The following is a 24,513-nucleotide window of genomic DNA, read 5'->3' as shown; positions in this document are numbered from 1 at the left end:
GGAGTTGCAGGCTACTTCTTTACTAGAAAAGTGTGTGTGTGTGTGTGTGTGTGTGCCTGCACATGCACACAGGGGAGGTCAATAGTGAATGGGACAACTCTGTAAGCAAAAGCACTTGATAGGCATATCCCATCTAGATTGTTCACTGGTCTTCAGCAGAAGGTGAAGACCTGGAGCCAGATCCTTCCAGCCAGGGGTGTCCACAGGCCAAAGTTTAAAAAAAAAAAGTCAGCCATGATGGTGCGGTTGTCTGGGTGTTGTGTGTGTGGCAGGTGGAACTTCGATTGGACTGCTGTGGCCATGTCCACCATTTCGACCACACTATGCTACATCCCTGCTACCAGCAATGGTAAGGTTTTATATTCTCTATCCAGTCAAGCACAGCTTCGGATAACCACATAGGCACACCCATGTAATTTTCTTGGCAGCAGTACAGAACTGAATGTCATCATTCAACTTTTACTATTTTGCTCATATTAGTGCTAAATTTAGTGTTTATTGCTTTTTTGCTGTGGGCCACCTTGAAAATTCTGTAAGGAGGAACATAAATGCATAGATATACAGGTAGTGTTCAACTTACAACCACAACTGGGACTGGAATTTCTGTCACTAAGTGATGCAGTTGTAAAGCGTGACATCACATGACCGCATTGGTTAGCAACGGCAATCCCAGGCAGTCCTGGCTGCTGTCGTAACTCCAAGGCACGTGTGTTGTTAAGCAGGAAAGGGCGGGAGTCCCAGGTAAGGAGCATGGGGGTGCCACAGGTGGGGAAGCCTGGGAGGGCTGGTGCAGCCCACACACAAGTTGGAGGAGAGGCATGCTGCAGTGCAGCATGAGCTCAGGAAGGCTGGGGAAAGAATATGCTGTGGCTCAGGGGCTCCTTGGTGCACCGTGGCTTTGGGGGTACAAGCTTTTTGTAGACCCAGAGCTGTGGCACGCCAGGAAGCCCCTTTGTGCCACGCAAAGCCCAGCCCGGCCCAGCATCGTGGTGCAAAGCTGCCGCACTCCGGGAAGTCCCAACAGCATGGTGGAAAGCTGCCATGACCTAGCCACCCCAGCTCAGTCCCAATTGCCCTTGCCACCCTGCACTCTGCAGCCCTAGCTGACCCTTGCCATCTTCTTGCTCCTGCTGCTGACAAGGCATGCCCACCCTGGCCTTTTGTGAGGCAGCTGCTGGCCACATGAGGCCATCTTCCCCAGGTCTCGTAAGGAAACCGCTGTTCATGATCTTGGGAAGAAAGCCTCGTGCGGCCAGCAGCCACCTCGTGAAGGGCCAAGGCGGGCACACCTTGTCAGCAGCGGGAGCAAGAAGATGGTGAAGGTCAGCTAGAGTGGTGGAGTGCAGGGCAGCAGGGGCCTCAGAGTGCAGGGGACCAAAAGGGCATAGATGGAGGAGAGACAGATGGGCAGGGGAGCTGAAGTGCCCCTGCAGTCGTAAGTGTGGGTGGGCTGCCAAGCGCCCAAATTTGATCTCATGACTGCAGGGGCACTGCAACAGCAGTAACTTTGGGAACCTGTTGTAAGTCCCTTTGTTCAGTGCCGTCGTAACTTCGAACAGTTGCTGAACGAAGTTCAGATGGTTTCAGAAGTTTAGAACGAATGGTTCTAAATCAAAGACTACCTGTATTAATAAATAATTGCATGTTTAATCTGTATCCAAACGACTTGCTCTACAGAACTGTCTTCTAGAGCATATCACAGTTTTGAGGGTGACACACCAACTTTCGTGGGCTGCTCTGCAGTGGGGTGCTGAGCCATGGGCTAAATGGGAAGACCCCACTGCAACTCTATGGGCCCACTCTGATACCGAAGTGTCATGCAGCTCCCTCTTACCACATGCCCAGATATCCACAGGTTTCCCGTAAGCTTCTTTGCGTAGAACTTCTGGAGAAAGATAGCCAGGAGTACCTGCAAAGCCTGAGGAACAAAGCAAAAATTGCCAACATATGTGTGTTCACACAACGATCTGGGTCCACCAAGCAAATAAAAAAAAAAGGAAGGGAGCGTAGTGCCACCCAGCACTCACCAAACCAGGCCTGCTGGTCTCCTTGCACCTCAATTGCCAAGCCAAAATCTGCCAATTTCACCGCTGCTCCTTTGCATTTGCTGGCCAAAAGCAGGTTCTCCGGCTGTCAGGATGACCCAACGGAATACAGGATACCATTTTCATAGAGTCATGTATTGTTTGTGGTTAGTTTAAAATCAAAAGGGGAAGGAAGAAAAAAGAAAATACAACAACAACCAGTTTGCAGAAGCCCACCAGACATTTGCAATCACCCCCTCCCCTCCACACAGTTTGAGACAGACCGACCAAGAGAGAACCTATCTAAGCTGAAGATAACCACTAAAATTGAAAGAATCCATTAGAACAGCCCACCTTTGCATGAACTGCTGGTGGGGGACTGAACATATTTGACATTATATCCGGCCACCCTACTAGTTACTGCAGTTGATTTAGCTATATAATGAGCGCGCCAATGTGCTTTTGTGCATATATCTCTACAACTGCAATCCTACACGTACTGACCTGGGAACACAGTCCACTGAAGGTGAGTAGGCATGTCTAACATTGGCCTGTTGGTGGTCAAGGACCATCCGTACTGCTATGTACATATTCCATTCTAGTCTAACCATCTAGCTTTACTTCCATTTCCTAGCACATGGTTCTTTCACTGTATAGCTGTAACTTTCATCCTCTTGATCTAAGCCTGGCCGATAACATATACAGGTAGTCCTCGGGTTAAGAACAGCTCGTTTACAGACAACCCATAGTTAAGAACAGAGCCTACTGTAGCAAAATTTGAGTTAAATACACAATGGTTCAAGTTCATTAAACAATACTATTTATACAGTATTATACAATAATACTGTTCCGGCTTACATACAAATTCGACTTAAAGACAGACTTTGGGAACGGAACTTGTTCTTAAATTGGGGACTACCTGTAGTGCCCCCACAACAGTCTTCTTAACTGTCCAGTGTACCTTTTAAAAGGCAAGTTGTGATACTAAAAAGCTAGAGATAACTCTGAAGCATCAGTCATGTAAGGTTCTTTGCATTTGCTGGCCAATTGCTAAAGTTTACACATTAGCATTTCAGGGGGAAAATGAATCTCTTGGGATGGATTTTGCTGCTGCTTAGAGTACCGTTTGCCATCTTGGAATCATTCGAGTTTTCTAGTAGAACATCTTGAGGCTGCTTCACTTACAACTTGAGACTTTGCTTGAATTTAGTTTTGAGGACTCTGAATTCTGACCCTTTCCTTCCTGCTGGTATCACACACTTGCTGAAGGGGGTTGGATTAGATCTTCTCCAAACAAGAACTTTGTAGCATGATGCTGGATTTTCTAGTATCAGATTGGGGCAGACTGGATGGTGACAGGTTAGGTAAGGCTAGATTCATTCTTCCAGTTCTCTCTAGTCATGACATGACTGTAGTAGAATGGGATGAATGCATATATATATATATATATCTTAATAATTATTTTACAATAATTAAGCTAAGAAAGAATATCCCTGGCTGCAACATCAAAGAGAAAAAGCACACAACAATGGCTCTCTGATTTTCAGTTGGTAAACTGAGGACAACACAACAGACAGTATTTGATCCACCAAACATGCACAAGGGCTCCCCTCCATTCCATCCTTTGTTTGGATTTTTTTTTCTCCAACAAATATGAATTAATAAGATCCATTCTGCATTCCATTACAGCTGGTGTCCAAATATGCAGTCCAGAGACTCTGTCTGCTCAGACGTTAGCAAAGAAGTATCCCTGTTGAATGCATTCCTTAGAAAACTTCGGCAATGCTCAAACTATACAGAAGAAGAACGTACGCAAGCTCCGGTAAAAGATTAGGGGCAAACCGTGGCCGCCAGTATGCAAACATGCACTGTTGAGTCCACACACCATGCAATTTTCTTTTTAAGAGGTTTCAGTACACCACAAAAAAGCAACAAAAAGAGCCTAGGTTCTACAGACCATACTCTCTGCTAATGGGAAGTCCAATAATTATTGATAAGAAATACATCCCATTGAAGAAGTGAGCCATAATATGCTCAAGATCATTCCAACTAGCCATCAACTCATACACACAATTACATCTCTTTGAGACAAGGGAGAAGATCATTCCAACTAGGAAGGCTCTGTGAGTGTCTTCCATCCATTCTGACCTAGTCCAATCCCAAATAGAATCTGTTGCAGAACTGGAATCTACAGGTAGACGAGCAATGGAAAGAGGGCAATGCAGTGGCGGCTTCATGTTTACTCTGGTGTGCCTTTGTAGAAAAATGCTACTCCTACCCTGAGCCAATCTTACCCTGAGATTGAAAGGTTCTAGCTCTCACTTCTTCGTGCTTTTCCTTTCTGCCATGAAAGGCCTCAATGCCGCCTCTTAGTAACTGTGGGATGGCAATTCCCCCAGTGGCATGATTGTTAGGGGATGGGAAACATATTCCCAGCAAAAGGATGTATTCCCCACTGCAGTCCCACTGCATTTAATGAACGTCACTTCCCACTAGCAATTTCACAACTACATAGGCTTCAGTTGAACATGTTCAAGCTTCATTAAACTATATTCCCAGTTAGAAAACTCCAAAACCAAGCTGCAATGTCTGTGATATGCCCACTTGATACTGCGGATTGGTTCCAGATTAGGTGTACTTTGAGTGTCCCTTTAGAATGCATGGAAATTAAATTAGTTGCGATTGTCTTTAAGCCTATTGGTCTAAAGACAGATTAAGTAAGACTAAATCTTGGAACTAACATTATCAAGTCAGACCATAGTATTTCCTGATGACCCAACACATGTTTCCTGGCCTCCCTTTTTTGAACAAGCAACACCAAATTAGAAGGAAAAGCAATGCAAGAAAACAGTTCCACCAGACATTCATTGGCAGACACATCCTAGAAGCTCCATTAAATGCAGAAGGGATAACGTTTGTGACAAAATATTTTATTATTTATATACAATACCAATAAGACCTTTCACAGTAGAAGCCAACACATAGCAAAGTTATTGCACTTAATATTTCTATGTGTAACAGCTAAGCAACCCAGAGGTCTGAGTCACACATTGCACTAAACTGTGATTTAACCATGCTTTGTTAAATTAACCATAAGTGGCTGGATTTGTACCTGATACTGAGTTGGGAACCAAACTTCCTAACCACAATGGCTGGGTTCACACTACACCCTAAGCTAAAACCAAACAAGCTACATTATGCTTTAATATGATGTATGAAGATATAGGTTATCTTTGGAATTAACTACAGATCCTAAAATAACCTGAGATCAATGTAGCTGGTTGGTCACATCCTTTCCTATTAGACTTCTAAGTCTACTTGAGAGTTCCTTTGATTCTACTTTGCGGGTAATTTATGGTCACTGTTATAAGTCAAGATAACTATTGCATTTTATTTACTTCATGCAAATGTCTACTGTATACAGTTATTGACTAATCAAGAGTGAAAGTCAACAACCATTAGGAAATCATGTCCACTGAACCTTTGTCTAGAAATTTTAGATAAATAATAATTTTATTATGGTCATCAACCAGGTTACAACTAAACTAAAGTAAAACTTAGCTACTCTATAAAACAATATGACCAAACTCCACAGTAATTTTCACAGCCCAATGAGAATGCGCAATTATAGTTTATCTTCATTTATTCACTTCATTCTTATTCCACTTTTCTGCAAATGGCTGGAAAATGAACTGATAAATTCAGTTAGCAAAAATTAAATAAATTACTCTACATTCATAAGCACACTTAACTTGGCAGTACATTCCATTATAATCAAGGAGGACACACGTGCAAAGCAAATGTGCTTATAATTTGACCGATGTGTTCTCTAATGTCATAGAAAAGTGTCAGAGGAAAATAATAGCTCAATTGCCATTCCAGTCTTCTTTGGGGAAGAGAGGGATCACATGCTTCAGGATAATCTAATCATGTTTTAGACTAGCTTGAAGTCCCACTCCTTATGTTGAGGATGATATTAGCTGAACTCTTTTTTGCTAACTACATGAATATTTCTGAAATGAGAGCATCCGTGGTTCAATCCATTAAACCTTACTGTAACCAATAAACTTTCTGCACAATATGGGTAAGCTAATTAAATCTGTAGAACATATTTTCCATTAAGACTACAATCTTAACAACTCTTACAGTGTAAAAGCTCACTCAGTTTAGTTATACCTTTGAGTAAACATTTATAGGATCATGGTGTATAAATGCTATAATGTGTAGGCTGAGATTCTCTGTGGTATTCACCAGACCTATCTTCTTTGCTGCTCCTCTTTGTGGGATTACATTTAGTATTGTAGAGTGTTCTGATGGACTCAAAAACCTGTCTAATGTTTTGTGATGTTTGACTTAATCCCATTAAAAGGATTAAGTTGTTATTACTTTGGAGGTTTTTTAAAAAAAAAAAGTAGCTGTGCTCATAAATGAGAGCAAAATGTTTCATGATTTTAACTCTGTGTTTGAATATTTTTTAAAAAACGGACATATTTTGCAAAAAGATAGTGGAGAAAATCTGCCTTGCCCCAACTAACTTTTCAAAGCACATCAGCTATTACGAACACTATATACAGTGGTACCTCGGGTTATGAACGCCTCTGTTAACAAACTTTTCGGGTTACGACCAGCTCCGGCCGCAAAAATTTACCTCGGTTTGCGAACTCCGCCTCGGGGTACAAACAGGATATGCGGCCATTTTACCTCCCGTGACACGGTCCGCGGCCATTTTTCCACCCCTGACACGTGGTCTGCGGCCATTTTCCGCCCGACACGTGGTCCGCGGCCATTTTTCCGCCCGACACGTGGTCCGCGGCCATTTTTCTGCCCCTGACACGTGGTCTACGGCCATTTTCCGCCCTTGACACGTGGTCGTAGGGAGGGGGACTCTCCCTCCAAGCAATAGCTGCCTCCCTGTCCTCCACGCTAGAACGGATTAATGGTAATTACATTGAACCTTATGGGGAAATTTCCTTCGGGTTGCGACCAATTCGGGTTGCAACCAGAGTCACAGAACGAATTACGTTCGTAAACCGAGGTTCCACTGTATTATGAGTTAATGGGTTGGTTCCAGATTGAGTTATCCTTAGAACAAACTGAAGGAAATAAAAAATCATGACTAAATTTAGTCCCCTTGATTTCAGTTGGTCCCCTGGAAATACTAAATTTAGAACTGAACCATTTAGGCTGCATTTCCTCATGTATCTGCATAAGGCAATGCCACATAAATATTTCTATTTATACTTCATCTATGATTTGCATAACAAACAAAATCAACACCAAAGGTTTTGTTTAGTTGCAAATATCAGATTAACATATATTAATGGATGTGCTAAAGGATACTTTGCAGGACAGGACTAGTACGCATGTAGGTGTTATTAATGCAGGGACTTTTCTTGTCACTACAGGTAGTCCTCGCTTACTGATCAGAATTGGGACTGACAACTCCGTCAATAAGTGTTGTGGTCGCTAAGTGAAAAATCACATGACTGCGACAGTCTTACAATGTTACTTCCACTACCATCATTAAGTAAATCATCATGGCCATTAAGTGAGATATAACATGACCACAACTTGCAATTTCATTTCTGTGTTTTCCGTTAATTCTGCTTATTGGAAGCCGATTATGAAGCTTGCAAATGGCAATCACGTGACTGTGAGACACTGCAACAGTAGTAAATGAGAGGATTGGTCACAAAGCTGGTTTTGTCCAACTGTCGTAACTTCAAACAGTCACTAAACAAGGCAGTCAGTAAGCAAGGATTACCTATACACTCTTACAGATTACCAAATATGGATTATCAATGGCACTGTATCATACCAAAATACCACAAAAGCCTCTTCCTTGGAATAACAGAAGCTTGGTTCCAAATTGCATGACTCCATTTGGAAAACAAAGGGAATGGCCCATACATTGTCCCAGGCATGAGAAACCACACTTCATTTCTCAGGGACATTATTTTACCAATTAGAGAGAAGAAAAAAAACCCCACTATCAAGAACCACAAGATCTTCCATACCAAAGCATGTTACCATATGCAAGTCTTTTGCAGAAGCTAGAATTTTTCAACAATGGAATGTACAACAAAGGTTTTTCCTGCTTAAATAAAATTGTCCAAGGCTCTGGGGACATTTTTGCAGATCTTGCCCATTCAGAGTTTAGGTAGGTTTATGCACAATCTTTATTAGGCAATCGTGAAAGCAAATCTACTGCGAGCAAAGGCAGCTGTTTAAATAAACCAAATAAGAACTTTCAGGCACGGATGCTCTTCTTGAGTCCAAAAATGAACCCTCTGATTAGCTTGACACACAAAACAATTACGTCCTGCCTGTGTTGAACAGAAAGTTAAAGCCGTTAAGCAATGTTGCCATTTGTTTGTTTGTTTGGTTTGATTTTTTTAATTCTTAAAGGGTTTAACCTCTGGTCAAATTTCTGTCCCAAAGCCTAACAAGAAATCATAACCATAGAAGTGGAATGAGAGGGGTAGCCCAGACCTTTTTTAAAAAGACCAACAGATACAGACACAGAACTTTTCAGAAAGAAACTCCCAAGACACAGAGACAAAGAGGGGTTCTTGTCAACGTTCCCCTCCTTTATTCTAGTTGCCACTATAACACACCCAGACATTGCTGAACCTTAACCACCCATTAAACTTGTCAAACATGATCTCTTTATAATACCCAAATAACATCTCAACCCAAAGGAGTGTTATAAAGAGGCTGGAAATGGAGTGAACAAAAACCAAAAATCCAATACGGGAAAACAACAGAAAAAAATCATTTGCACACATTTAAACCAGACATAGAATGCATGCAAACTTCTAGAAAAAGAGAGATTACAGCTGCTCTGTCTACAAATATCACTGTTCGGGTTAAAGCCTCGCCCCATACACCAAACCACAGGAAGAAAAAAAGTTGGAAATGGTTTAAGGGTGGGAAAATGAATGGCTAAAGGAAAGTGGAAGAAGGCAAGGAATAGTTGGGGAACCAAATGAGTTCTTTCTTGAATGTATTGGGATGTGGCTGTTCCTAGGTCCTACCCCATGGATTCCCTGGCTGGTCCTCCAACAGCTACCCAGAAATCAGCTCAGATTGACCAAACAGTATTAAGGTACAAGGACCAAAGACACAATGCAAGCATGCGGAAAGAAAGGAAGAACAAAAGAGCCCCAAAGCTCTTGGGCAGTGCTGGGAGGAGGGATATATAGTTACAGAAGGCATGACAGGATGGATGGAACTGGAAGGCCTCTACTGCATTAGGACATGACCATAAAGTGAGAGCTCTCTCCCATTAAGAAAACTCCTTGCAGTCCAGGACTCATTGGGGAAATGTCTTTTGAAGTTCTAACTTGGAATCAGGCAGTAATGGCAAAGAGTAGTTTTGTTGCAATGTGGCCAAGAACATCGGAAATAAACAAGGACCTCTGAGGCCTTTCGCATTCCAAGACCTTGCCCTAGCGGTCCAAAGAAATCTGCTAGGCAGTCTAAGCTGCTCTTGTAGAACCCATTGGCTATGTGAACTCACACGTCTAGAATTGGTGTATCCTGGAACAAATACATAGTACTCCTGACACCTTACCATGAATTCCTCCTAAACATCCTCCTTCAAGCATGCTCCACTTGATCTCTGAATTTCAATGAAGGATGCAATCTGTTTTATCATTGAAGGGAAATAACTTTTCCATGCTCCTGAGATCCATTAACCACCTCTTAGCTCTGCAAAACTCTGGTTTTGGGACTGGGTTTTCCAATTATATCAGTAAAATGAATTCAATTGTCTCTTTAATGTGTGGAATCTAGATTATTTTGGCCTTACTTTTGTTTAGGGTGGCAAATTATTGTTTGAAACCATGGCATGTTCTTGGTTTACTGGCAACTGTAGCAAATGTGGGCCCATATTTTGTGTGGTTTCCTGGCTTACTCTGAGTTTGGTTTAGTGTCTTGCACAACCCAAGTCTTTCATTGATCACAGAGGTGCAAGGAAACAGATCTTAAACAAAAAAGGAAGGAAAACAATCCAGGAACTGCCCCAAAGGCATGGTTATTGTGTTTATCTGCAAGATTGTTTCTTCAATGAACCACAGTTAAACCAGGAACTTTTTTCAGTCATGGATACCTTTTTTTAAACTGGACTCTTAGGGCCCCAGAATGCATTTTGCATGGGATGGTGATGGCACTGGGGAAGAGAGCGGGTGCATATCCATGTGCACACATGCATGCATTTTGGGGGGAAGGGCGTTGTAAAGCAAACCATTCTGCATTTTTTAGAGGCAAAAGGGAAGGAAAACAATGCAACCCCACATCAACAGTTTGGTGTAGGGATGCTGTAGGGGCCACATGAAGACCATAGGTTCCATATCTCTAGGCAAAACAAACCAGCTTATCATGAGGTATGAAGTCAGCACATCTGTGTCTTCTTCAAAGTCTACAATCATGTTGTGCTAAGGTCCTGCTTGTGAGCTTCCAAATGACCTCTATGGGAACAGAATATTGGGCTTAATAGGTTTTTTGGTCTGATCCAGCAGGATTTACTTATACTAATAATCTCTGGAGGGAACTAAAAGAAGGACAGTTTCACCCACTATTTGGAATGCTAGGTCATCAAGTACATCAGGCAGTAGATCTCCCTTATTTGCCCAAGCCAGGCTAGATCACAGCAGAAATTACAACACAGCTGCTGTTACATTAAGCTGATTTCTGATTAGTCTGTCAGAGGGATGACCTAATTAATCCAAGATCAAGAAACAAATTGCACAATTATCTAAGGACCCTGGAACAAGATTTTCAGGAAATTTAGTCTGAACAATTCAGAAGTGATCCAACTTCTTTTTACGGAAGGAAAAAAAAACATGCAAAGATACAAAGACGGACAGACGGACAGAGCAGTGGGGAAGAAAACTCACCTTGAGGTCTCTGTGGACGACCCCCATTTGGTGGCAATGGAGAACAGCCTCCAGGATCTGCTGGATGCAATGACTGCATGCAAACACCAGGGGGCGTGTTAGTTCACGGTGAGTGGTAACAACTGCACAGGCTGGTGGGGTGGGGGGGATAATGCAAGGAAAATAAGGAAAGGGAAAACGGAAGAGGAAAAAAAGGAAAAGGAGGAAAGGGGGGAATGGGAAATAAAGGAATCTGACTTCCTCTCTGCAAGATGAGAAACCCAAGTTACAGATACACACTGTGGGAAAGTGAGAATAAGGCTGAAGAAGAAGGGGGGAGTTGCCTCCCCCAAGAGAGGGAAAGGACCAAGAACCAAGACTGACTGAAATCCTACCAGCCAAGAGACAGAGCATACAGCAGGTGAATGCCTGATGCTGCACTCAAGAAAGGCAGAAGAACAGAGTCACTAATGAGGTCATGGGAGAACTGGCACCAATCCCAGCTCTGTAGCCACCATCTTTTACCTTGACCTGGATGTAAAGACCTCATAAGCAACGAATCAGGGTTAGGGTGCATCCAGCATCTCTCAGCATGAACCAGGCACCCAAAAGTCCATCTGCACTAGCATCTGCCCTGGACCCTCTCCATGTGGCAGCTGCCGTCTGCCCCCCTCCCATAATACCTTCCCTGTGGGTTTCGGACAGATCCTGGTGGGAAATTAACATGGATATTGCCTCCTATTGCCGGGGATGTTAGTGGTCAAAGCCCACAGAGGAGTCTTCACTATGGCCCTCTCATACCTAAAGCCAACTTGATAACAAATCGCTTGAGGTCCAGATAAAGTTGATCAGTGTTTTAAAATTAGCTCTTGTGAGACAATAACCAGTTATCTACCCAAGAAATGCTATTCATGCAGGGAAGGAAGGAAACAAATGCTAGCTTTATCTCTAATGTTCAACGTGCACAATGGTCCCTCAAAAGAAACCAAGAAGAAATACTCAGAGCCACCTCTGCGAAACGGAAGCATCTATTCAGAGACGCACAGCCTTTTTCAGGTTAAGAGCTACACTGGGCTTTTAAATGGCTTGCCAAAAAGTAAGGTGAAATCAGGATAAAGAAGTGCTCAATACCAGGAAAAAAACTAACTTTTTTTGATCTGATTTTACTTACTTTTAATTAAATATTCTTGTCATGACCACTCCCTAAGTATTTAATCATTTCCCTGTTCTGTCACATTAAAAGTTACCATTGGCAGCAAAATTTGGACACGTTCCGGGGCTGCACCCATGCCTGGAGGTACACAGTTCCTTGGGGCTTCGGACTGCACTTCCAATCTAGTTGCTTCTTAATTTCACCATTTATTACTGCCCATCTCAACAAGATCTCAGGAGCTGTGATACTCTGTAAGAGGGGATGCTGTGGGGGGTTCTCGCTCTTGAGAGAACAGCCAGAACGGCTGTCAATATACAGGGTTGATTTCATAAACCTGAACAGCTAGAAACAGCAGCAAGATTCAACAAGAATCTGAATGCTTGCTGAAGTCTGTTCTCTACCCAGACCTTGTGTTTCTCATTTTCCTTGCTGGATGGACACAATCGAGCATTCAATCAGAGTGTGATACCCAGCCACCCGGATAAAAGATATGGGAAAAGCTTGTAACAGTAACTTGAAAAGTAACTATGAAATAGAAACCACTCTACAACTACCTCACTGAGCCATCCTGAGGAAGATATTGAAACCACTTGGATTTAGGGGAAGTTATTGGGGTCATTCCTATGCAAGGTGAGATTTCTTATTTTTGCTCTTCACCTCTACCCCTTACAATCGCTTCTGTACAGTTCTAGGAGATATTTTCAGGAGAACAATAGTTAGGAGTCCATTTTGGAAAACTGGGTGCACACAAAAAAAATCTGTTTCTTCTGCCACTGAGCCATCACTAGATAGACTGTCAGTCGATTATATATCCAAATGGCATTTGGAAATGGGACCAGACATCTGCAGAAGACTTGGCTTAAGGGGGATGAAATTTTCAGTTACCTGAAGCCAGATCTGCCCAACCTACAACTTCCCAAAAATATACTGATGGCATTTAGTGAAAATCAGCCCATTACAGTGACAATTTTCTAATTATTTTCTGCTACCACTCCTTGTAATAAATAGACATATTAAGCTTCCAATGGGTTTAATACACCAATGTTCATTCTTGAAATAATGACACCCCTTAGATTAGCAATTGAAAAGAGGCGATTTTTGGACTCTACCCCTTTTGGTGATGTCACCAGATGATTGCTCTGCTCCTTGTAAAAAGGTGAAGGGAAAAAAAGGGGTGTATCCTGATTGCCAATGGGTTACCTACTCCTGCTCGGACCATACGGGGTGCTTTAAAACAAGTCTGAAGAAATCTAACTAGTCTATTCCTAGTCATCTCAAATGTGATACAACAATATTACTAGCTTTCCCAGACTGAGAAAGGATTGTGATCACCAGGAGTCAACACTGACTCAAAAGGCACCAGCCCTCTCTCCTCCCCTTTTCCATAGAGTACGCAATAGCAAATCTGGGTTTCCTGGTGCCAAATACAGCTTGGACAAGCATTGCAGCCAGTTCTGACTTTCTTGGGTATGTATCAACATGACACACAGAGTCACTCCATAAATATGCTGCAACTTTAGTGTAAATATATTGAGTGCAATGTATCATAGTGTGAATATATTTATTAAATATAAATATATACTCCACTTAAAAGGAAACTGCTCTTACTTGGGGTAATTTATCTGCAAAGTAGCTGTTAACAAGAAGTAGTAATTCCTTTGTAGGCACTACTGATGTATTTATCCCTAAGGATAAATGTCTATGCTGATCTAAGTATAGAGTATTCAAATCCTGCATCGGCTGAACTCTAGTCTGTTGATCTTCAAAACAGTGGACAGCTCATTTTTCTCCACAGAATTCTGCCCTAGGAAGGGAATCATTGTCTAAAAGACCCACAAGATCACTCAAGGAATACAATGGCTACTCCCCTCATAGACCTTATGGTTTCCTTTGTGAAGAGGGATATATTCTTTCAAACCAGTGTTTCTCAACCTTAGCAACTTTCAGATGTGTGGACTTGAAGCCCACACATCTTACTGTTGCCAAAGTTGAGAAACACTGATTTAAACCACTGTCTGGTGCAAACAAACGAACAAATAAAAAGGGAGATCACAGGGCATTCCTTAGGAAACACAAATTCTAACTGACTTTTTATCTGCCTTTGGGAAAGTTACTCTAGTCATGCCTTGGAATGTCCTTCTTTTCTCTGTACAAATAGAAAGAGTAAACTGGCTCTCCATTCTCTACTGAGCTGGAGACACCAACCCACTGGTTCATCATTTTTGGCACTACGTGCCAGTTTTAAAGACAGAAATCAACAGAGCCCTAAAACTTGTCATTTTGGTAAAAGAAACATGCAGCTGAGAAAGCACTCAGCCCAATAACATTGGACTCATCTGGTAGTTGTTGTGACTCTTCCATTAAAATATTTGTTTATTTTGAGACATTTAACAGGTGAGTTCAGAAGTTATCAGCCTTAAATCTCCTCCTAGGGTTAGCCTATTCCCATTTTGTCTTCCTGGAATCACTGCAAAGAGTTTGTAATTGTGATTTTTTAAAAAAACTTTATTAACCGTATTTGTCCTATCATCCACATCCAACCAGCTTTTCATATGGCTCATTAAAACAAATCAGTTATAAAACTACAGCTTAGGGTTTGAATATCACCAGGACCCAATTTTCTGCATCAATAAATCTTCCAAATTATATGCTTGAGAACCCATCATTAGTAAGGTATGGACAAGCCTTCATTATCCCTGTATTTCTTTTAATTTACAATTATATTTACATCCCTATCTTTCCTCTGGGAACTCAGGTTATGGGTGTGTTTCCTCTCATTTTATCCTCAGTACAATCCTGTGTGGGAAACTGGACTGAGAAAAGAGTTGGCCAAAAGTGACCCCATGGGCTCCATTATTAAGTGGAGAGTTGAAACTGGGTCCCTGACCAACTTCCACCAACCAGCAAGATCATTCCTGGTTTGGATTAATGGGAGTTACAAGTCCAGTGCTTTTGAAAAGCACTTGTTTGGATACAGTTGGAGTGGGGGATTAATCTGATATGCTCCCTAGGGCTGCTTGGGGGCATTGCATCTCCAGTTTTCCAGCTGCGTACCTCTTCTCTTCTGTCTTCTTCTGACTCCTTTCTCTGCTGCCTTGAATAGCTACTGAAGAAATGCTGCCTGAGTTCAGAGTGATGTACAAGCCATGTTCAAGTAAACCAGCTGGTGGGAGTTCCCTGCCAGCTTTTCGCAGAGCAAATCAGAGGGTTCTGTCCTTTCTCATTAGTGCTTTTAAGATATCATGGTACAACTATTCTCGACACCAGGCTGCTGTCCTAGTTGCTACACTGATGCATGTGCTAGCCATAACCAAACACATGCTCATCCTATTGGTGAAAGCGCTCCCATTTCTATTTCCCCCCAAAATGAAATTGGGGATTGACCAGCGCAGAGATGTAAAAGTGAGTGCAGGTAACCTCCTTTAGGGGCATGAACAGAGACTTTTTTAGAAGGCCTGAAGACAAACTGTATTGTCATTGAATACTCCTCCCATACACACTTTTTCTAGCTGTATCCTAGATCAATACATTTCATTTTCCGTCATATTTTTTCCATTAAAATTAATAGCCTATTGGGAAAGAGGGTGGGAAACCTGAAATAACTTTATTTTAACTCATTAGTTTTGCTGCTTTGAATGAACACTATTGATCCATCTGATCATTTCAAATACTAAATTATATTTTGGATGGGGCCCAGGACAATCAGCCTATTGCCTGATGTAATGGTATGTGAGAATGACCTTGGGAGACAGGAGGAAGAGCCACAGCCAAGGGAACGGACAGATAAGAGACAGCTGAGCCCGCAGCAGGAATGTCGGTATGGCAAATGTCTCAGAAGGGACCCTCCCTAGTTTCTTGGGCTGTAAAGGGGATGGGGGACAAATGTACTTTCAGACTTGCAAGATTCTGTTAATGTAACCTTGCAATAAAGTAGAATTAGTCCATCTGGTCATGCTTCCTGTTTGGACTACCTCACTAGGCTGACACCTCCCCACCCCTTCAAAAAGGCCCTGGTTACGAAGTCTGAATTATTACTAAAGGAAGGGGCAAAGTCAGTACTGTAATCAAGCAGCAGGGTTGGGAAAGCAGCACCACCAAGAATCATAGCTCAGAAAAAGGGCAAATAAGACAGGTTATACATGGACTCTTAGTACAGGTATATAAAACCAGATACGAAGCAGAGAAAGTGGATGGGAAGACATCTTCTCTCTCTGGCAATTCTAGGACCCAAGATCATCCAATGGATCTGAATGGCAGAAGATTCAGATTAGCTAATGGGAAATAGCTTTTTTTGCATGGGGTACATTGAAACAGTGGATACAGCAAGCAGCTACTAACCTGGACACTTCAGAGGGGAATATAGTAGATTGATGGAGGTTATCAATAGCTACTAATCATGATAGTTATATTTTCTAAGGCTTGTGTAAGTCACTCTCAATTCCAGCTGCTAAGGAATATGAGCTGGAGGATGTTGGTGTGCTTATCTTCTTCTTGAGGAGATAATTTCCCATAGTGATCTGGGAAAAGAATTGGCCAAGACAGGCTTTTGGTCCGATTCACTGGGGTTCTTCTTGGATTTTACTCATTTGGCAGGTTTTGCATTCCTGGTTTCTTCCATAGTAGGAGATTGTTAACAACTGGAGCTGCAACATCCTCTAGCAGAAAATATATAACCATTTTTTTTGACTGATAGCATCAAAAAATCTAAATCTTCCTATGCCTATTCAACAAACGCACCTTTTCAATAAAACTGTAGAATTTTTTCCCCCATTACACAGAAGTTGTTGGAGTTTACCTGTATCTGTAGCCTAAGGCAGACCTTATTTGTTACAGGTATTCTGAATGTCACGTGTCTTGCTAAACAGATCTAAATGCTTTGCTAACATATCTCAAATATCAATGTGTTAGATTTTATGAAATGACATTTGTTCCATGACAAATTGAAAAGTGCTTATTTTTTTACAATTTTTAAAATGCAAAAAAAAAATTTAAGTTATTTCTGGAGCATGGAGAAGCGTATCTTGAAGGGAACATTTGAAAATAGCTTTGTTGAAGTGCACCAGTAAATATACACCCACATATGCCCAAGTAATGTAGCACTGGGTTGTTCATGACCATGTTACAAATGCTTTGTTCTTTAAAATCTTTCCAGTGTTGGGGGTTATGGAAAGGAACATAAAACGATGTCTTAGATGGAACTGGGCTGTTGGTTGCTGCAGATCAGCTCTTTTCTACAGTAGAGTAATAGATACATTAGCACATGGAAGCATCTAAGTTGCCTTGATCGATCTCAGAAATGAAACAGCATTGGCCCTGTTTGGGGGATGGGACACCTCCAGGAAACGAGCAAGGCTTTTGGCTAGTTGGGGAAATCAGTAAAACATCCCAGAAGAAAACAGGGACAAACCACTTATGGCCAAGAAAACTACATGGAGGAATCTAAGACACCAACAGTTGAGCCTGACTTGATCTTCGTAGAGGCATATCCTTTAATGTCAGTTGTGGGCTTCTAAGGAAAGTAAGAGAAATACTTCCTCTAGGAAACTGGAACATGGTATGGTCATGATCCAAAAATAGCACTGTCCTTTTCTAAGGGCTAACTTGGCAGCAACCATCTGCACACTATGGAAGATGTTGCCAAGTGTTAGAAGAGCTTTGGAATTTCGCCCAGCACATGTGAAAATCTTTCTCTAAGCAAGTAAATCTTGTGACTACAGAAGACCTGTCCTTACTACCATTGGGAGTTTTATTTAGCACCCGTACTGGAGGTTCAGTTATTATCTGAGCTGCTTAATTAAAATATCTTTCTGCAGATTTGATGAGAGGAGAAGCCTTGCTAGACAAACACCTGACAACTGTTCTTAATTTAATTTGTTCAATTTAGGTGCCACCAGACTCCAAATGTAGAACTCTGGGTGGTTCACAATATAGCAACAATAAAATACTATGTGAGTAATAAAAAAACAAAACAAATACAGAACAAGAAAAATAAGAACAAGAACAAGATGGTGGTCTGGTCAAAAATATGCAAAATAAAAATAAAAATCTTATAAGATGCTCCATCTACCCTAACCCAAAGTCTAGGAAAACAGCCATCTTCAAGGTCTTCCAGAACATCATTAGGGTGGGAGCCACCCAGATCTCAGAGGGAACCTTATTCCAGAGGGCAGGCACCATATCAGAGGAGGTGCATTTCCTGGGTCATGATGATACTGACTAACTGAAAGGACCCAGAGTGGATTGACCCTGTCGGGTTGTATTTGCTGGACAGACACCATGGGAGATTGGCAGTCCCTCAAATAACCAGGCCCTATGCCACGTACAGCTTTATAGGGCATAACCAGGCCTTCTGGCACTTCATCTCCCAGAGCTCCTCAGTAACCAAGGTGCACCCTGAGATCAGCACACAAAGAGAGGCTGCATAGGGGTGATGCAGTACAAGGCCCCAGTCACCCAAGGCAATGACTAAGGACTTGGCAGAATTGGCCACCAGATCCTCGAGGGAAACCACAAGCTCCCTCTGGAACCCCACTAGGTCTATCAGTTGCCTGGAGATGCTTGTACTTAAGCATTTTTAAGATCTAACTATTTGGTCTCTGATCTTGGCAGGCGGGGGGGGTAATGCTCCTCCTGAATTGAAGGAGAAGGAGAGAGGATACCAACTTTCTCTTGGCTTATAAAGTAAAATAAGCTATGCAAAACAGCCTCCACCTAGCTCATAGTAAGGAGCTATGCATGTCTCACAACGACAATTTCTGCCTGTTTTTGTTAAGCATAAACTTGGAATTAATGGTATATGAAGGAATATCTACAGCATTGATGCGATGTCGCCCTACTATGCAGCCTTTATAATAGACTTTTGACCCACATGGCCAGCCTCCCAAATCCTCTTTTCCTACCCCCTCTAAAATTCTCAGTGCCAAAATTCAGCAATAAATTGCCAAATTCTAGTGCTGTGAGTTTAGAACTGAGAGGAGGGAAGAGCGCCTCAAAATTACAGCTCTGGATCCCAATCTCTCCAGAAACGTAATCCTCCAATATGCTGCTCTGAGCCAAATTCTTGGAGGCTGGGATGGGAAGCTGCTGAGAAGCCTAGTACCCAAGAAGAAGGGCTATGGATGGGCTGGCATTTTCAGAGTTCCTATCTCTACCTGCGCTCCTGCTAATGCCAAACCTCAAAGCTTGCTACTCAACCATAAGCCATGTCATACCCTATAAATACACTTGTATCAAAGGTTTATCCGGACCCTTTTGAGAGAGCATTCCCATTGCAGCTGCTGCTTTACTAATGTTGCCTCCTAGACTATGTCCATGATGCTCAATTTTTGACCCATCACCTAAGAAGAAACATGTTCTGCTTCCTCAAGAATTAGGTCTAGTTCTTAAAAGTGGGCAAACATTAAATGGAATATTAACTGTATGACACTGTGCTGCAGGTGGGATTAAGTCACATGACTGGATATTCTGCCATACTCAGCAATTCCGCATATACAGTCAAATCAGAAGAAATCTGGCTAACACAGCCTTATAGGAGGAAGGTGGGGGGGAGTGTTATTGAAAATAAATAAATTGGGGTCAGGGGAGAAATTTGTTCAGCCTGCATTTTAATGCCAACTAAGTTGCTTTTTCCAAACCTGTATATGAACCAGAACAGAATGATAAATACATTTTTCAGAATATTGGGACAGAGATTACAAATTTAAGAACACATGTGAATAATCCATATGTTGGAAAACCATACACACACGCACACAAATGTCTATGAGGAAAAACACACACACAACTGCATACATATTTCATACATCCATGAAATCAGACAGAAATGCAACAGCATAAACCTGTGATTGGAAAAATGAAAAACGGAGAGAAATGTAATTCCACATGGACAACCATTCCTAGAAGTGCATAATTCTTGGATTTTGTTTGTACAGTTTGCTATGCTTCAACCCTAGCCAGAAGAAGCATTCAGTTTAAGAAACAAATGAAGAAACATTCAACTAAACAGATGGAAAGACCACAGAACAGTGGGGTAATCATGTTTCCCAGATTGGTTCGTTTGAATATTTCTGCTGGAGCAAGACAGTATCTAGCAAACAGAATAGAAAGAAATTACTTTTTTTGGAGTTCAGAAATGCTCCCAGAATGATGGATTTAAGAATTTGAAGAACACCACTTGGATCACTGTACAGCTACAGTATTATGCACAGATATTCCCGGCATCAGAAAATCCTTGCTTCCCCACCCATCATTCCCCATATCTAGCCAGATGGAACAGGTAACAGTGCATCTGGGTAGCTGACCTGGTTTGCAAATGAATTTCAGAAACATAGTGAACCTCCCTGGTCATACTCTGTTCCAAGGAAGCCCATGCGCAGGCTTAAGATGGTGATACACATTGCCTTTTTGTTCTCTTTCAGGATGATAGAACAAAGGTCAATGTTTCAGCTCTCATTGACAGAAACCAGTAAGATCTATTTTCCATGAAAGCTTTCTATCCTTTCAAATAGCCGTTTATTCCAGAGGCCTTTTCCAACATTCTGTGCTGAGGAGTTATCAGTTCAAATGAATCTACTACAGGATGAAGGCCTCTTCACTGAAAGGTATGGACGGTAATACACACACACACACACACATTTACATATTTATGAATTGTTTGGCTCCATTTCTTTATAGCTGACTTTAAATCACTTCTGTCTTCTTCACTGTATGGCACTCCCCTTTCAAAGGAATTAGGATTTGACTAAATGTTTTGTTTCTTCAGCTAGTATTATGCCAGAACAGTAACGTGTTCAGAATGGATAATAGCCTCTGAATTAATCATTTTTTTTTCCTGTATTCCCTCAAAATTGGTCAAGGGAATCTAACTTGCTTGTGATTTCCTTCCGTTTTCTCCTCTCCCTTGCCCCCTACAAATTTTGAAGGAGTTTTCCTTTATGGAAAGTAATCGATGTCTTTTAGTTAGATTTCCGTTTTCCATTCTATAACGTCTTTCAGGAGATGGGATCCTGAATGAAAGAAACCACTAGGTATTTATGTAATAGCACCACATTTTGAGTCACTAAATAAGGTGAAAAACTGAAGCTGCCATAAGTTTTGTGCATAACGCACCCCAAAGCAATGAGAAAGCGTCCACAGTATCCCATTTCCTATCACGAAGCAAGGGTTCAAGGGAGGCTGGCTTAATGAGTCCATTATCTATCAAAGTCTAATCTAGATACTATTCTCAATCACCCAGATGACTAAAGGTCCTGAACCAAGGCTCCAGGTGCTCCTCATCTGCATCAATGGCACACCCTCCAGCCCCACCCTAACCTGTACCACTTCTGTCCTTGAGAGGATATAAGATGATGCTTTGGTTCAAAAGGAAAAAAGGGCAAGAGTTGGGAAGAAGCAACTCTGGAAAATCTTCAGTGTGGACCAGGAAAGAGAAAGAGGGAGAGGGGGAGAGAGAAAGAGCACACACATACAAGCACAAGTGGAAAGAGACAGGAAAGATGAATGGATGAAGCATGCCACATTGACTTTGCCCCTTCCCCATGTGCCCAGGAGTGATCACCGTCCCAAGATAATCTGGAATTGGGTATACATCTGGGCCTGGGTGATGTCTTCGGTGGGACATCCCAGATCTCCTACCTGCCTGCACCCATCTGCCTTTGCTGGAGTGTTGCACAGAGGAGAAGGATATAGCCATGCAGGTTCAAAGTGGGAAGAAACCAGCTCTGAATATTGCCCACCCCATATGCCAAACCAGAAAAGGAAGCTGGCACTGCAAAGCCCCAGACCTGGCCAGGTACAATTTATTATGGCAGTGCCCTATCCTCCCAACCCCACAGCCTAAGAGGTGAAAGGCATATGTATACTGACCTTCAAATCCCTGTGCACAATGGCATAGTGGTGAATGTAAGTTACGCTTTCTAATATCTGATGGATACAGTGACTGCAAAACAAAACGGGAAGGGAGGGAGGGGAGAGAAGGTAGGTGGGGAACAAAGGGGAGGCCAACAATGGGGATTGGGAGGGCGTGGAGAAACCACACACAGGCAAAAGAGGAGCAGCAGGGAGGAAGGACAGAGAGAAAAAGGAGAGGACAAGGAGGAAGTATGGAGAGATTATCCAAACAGAGCGGGTGAAGACCGTAACAAAAGTATGCATGGCAGGAAACAAAATCAGAGATTCCAAAGGATTGCAGGGAGGGGAACAATCCACAGGGACAGACAGATGGACAGACAGAAAGGGACAAGGGGCAGGGTGGATATGGGAGAACGAGAGAAGGAGAGAAACAATGTTGTGAAAGCTCAGAGACCACAGCAGGGTTATCACAAGACGTGTGCAGGTCAGCGACTGTTAATGGCACCAGAAACTGTGCCCAGTCAGGGTGTGAGAGTGGGGAAACCAAGCCAAAGAGCAGTTCTCCCCCTCTCTCCCAGCCAAGGATGTTTAGGACGACTGATGTGGTTGTGCAAATCAGCCCAATATTAAGAGCCCCCCCCCCACCTCCAAAAGAAAGACACTTTAAGGGGCTGTAGTTCAGTGGCCATTTGAAAAGAGGAGAGGGAGGAACAGTCCGCTAGATAGTGAAGGGAGGAGGAGGAAATCCAATAATTTGACTCAGAAATGGCAAGAAATACCTATAGCTATGACCTGATACGGTAGACGCTCCCATATTTGCAAACTGCATTGCCTAATAACGTCTGCAGCCTCATCAGCTGCTCACTGTTTAGATTTCCTTCTCAACAGCTCATTTGGGTTCAGATGATGTAGCACTATTTTGAGTGTGCAAGGAAAGGCAAATGCTGTTTTTCCCCCATGTGTCAATATAACAAGCTAATAGCGACAATGTTATCTTGGTTACACATGAGACCTAGCATGGTGTAAGGGATTGTGCATACTGTATGTGGACAAGACGCATGATAAATATTTCACTTGATCCCACTGATTGAGACTCATCAGTCCATCCTGACGTTTTAAGATAGGCTCTTCCTGATCACCTCTCTCATTCTAATTCAATTCATACTATTCTAGATGTTGCCACTGTGTATGTCTGGATCTGTCTGCCTGTCTATCTTCATCCATGGAAGTTTTACATCTGTCAGTGCCCTTTCTTCCCCAGTCCTGTGCTTCTCATGTTCCTAGATGCCTCACATCCCTGTCAACCTCTGTACTTCTATTAAGATTTCTGTAGATAGCTCATAGTAAGAAGAGCTGAAAGCTGCATATAGACAAAAATCCCTAGAACAACCTGTTCCAGCAAGAAGTGTTGGACAACAGTTCCAGAACTAAACTCTCTTTAGCCTTCTGCTGGCTAAAGGTTCTGGGTGTTGCCATCCCAACACATCTACAAGGTGCCACATTGGGCAATGTTGGTATAATTCTTCTTCTTGAATACAGATTCACATCATCATTGTTCTGGCTGGATAATGTTACATTTGCAGCTGTTAACACCTTGGTGGGGCAACTGGCTTCAAGACTATGTTCATATTTGCACTCCAGCACTGAAGTCCTTCAGATTTCCATTCCCTAAATATATGCTTCCTTGTTTGTCCATGCAACCAGTTTCCTGAAGCTGATGGGCTGAATGTAATGCTTTTCCTCCTCTTGCGGATTCTGTATTACAGGGGAGGGAAAGGGGAGGCTTAAATCCTATGCAGATTTGTGGTATAGCAAAAACCCACAGAAATTGGGCCTCTTATGTTGTTGATGTAATCTTTAATCCTCCCTCTTTATCTCTCCAGCAACAAATGATTTGCACCCATTCAGATCTTCATTTGCAGGTCAACCCTTCCAACATTCCTGGATCTCAGCATTTTGCTATTTGCCGATGCTAACCATGTATTATACCCATGTTACATACTGTTTGACCATGCCTCCTTTAAAAAACACTTAGCTTTGCTCTTCCAGACTCGTAAAGCAAATAACAGGAGACAGCTTCAAAAGACTGATCTGTAGGACTATGAAATACACAGGCAAGCACAAAGCCAGAGGTGGAAAAGTTAATACAACTGAAAAGACTGGCTATTCCTGCTGAATGTTCATAGAACCAGATTAAAAAGCAGTTTCTGAAAAATTAAGGAAAATTCCAGCAATAGTGGAGAGGCAGGCCAATAACAACAAAGATAGATGCTATTTCTGAAGATTTTTGTCCAAAACTTTATTATTTGTGCCATGGAACAACTTACTGAGGAATCAATTTTAAGACATTTTAAAGTGTTAGTACTTAAAACAAAACAAGAAAGGGTCACAGAACATAAGATTGAACCAGAAAATTAGAATTAGATTGTGACTACACAAGCTAGAAATATTCATGCTAACAAATGACCTTCTAAAAACCAGGGATAAATTTACGCTTAAAACAGGGTTGGGGATAATCAACCTGCTTTTTGCACAAAAGCAGACAAACCTACATTATTGGCATCTCAAACGGGGGAAAGGGGAGGTGTCTTCAGAGTCCTAGCATCTA

General features: G+C 42.1%; 1 protein-coding gene across 14 annotated transcripts in view; it reads right to left on the bottom strand.

Moving 5' to 3' along the window:
- The window catches only part of CAMK2B (calcium/calmodulin dependent protein kinase II beta), a 175,948-nt gene that overhangs the window by 58,268 nt on the left and 93,167 nt on the right, over positions 1-24,513 (bottom strand). For 10 of the 14 annotated variants that reach the window (XM_088139065.1, XM_088139071.1, XM_088139073.1 and 7 more), the window contains 3 exons: positions 10,925-10,997; positions 2,028-2,130; positions 1,835-1,918 (listed from right to left, as the gene is read on the bottom strand). In XM_088139065.1, coding sequence (XP_087995191.1) covers positions 1,835-1,918; positions 2,028-2,130; positions 10,925-10,997 — 260 coding nt within the window. Of the gene's footprint in view, positions 1-1,834; positions 1,919-2,027; positions 2,131-10,924; positions 10,998-21,920; positions 21,994-24,513 lie in introns of all 14 variants that reach the window. The other 4 variants (XM_088139066.1, XM_088139077.1, XM_088139069.1 and 1 more) reach the window with 1 other exon arrangement.

Source organism: Python bivittatus, unplaced genomic scaffold, assembly GCF_059951505.1.
Source record: "Python bivittatus isolate LINGU-HERP-01145 unplaced genomic scaffold, Pbiv_v1 ctg000320_np1212, whole genome shotgun sequence".
Lineage (NCBI taxonomy): Eukaryota > Metazoa > Chordata > Lepidosauria > Squamata > Pythonidae > Python > Python bivittatus.
Note: the sequence above shows the minus strand (reverse complement) of the source record. Positions and strands in the feature narration are given on the sequence as shown.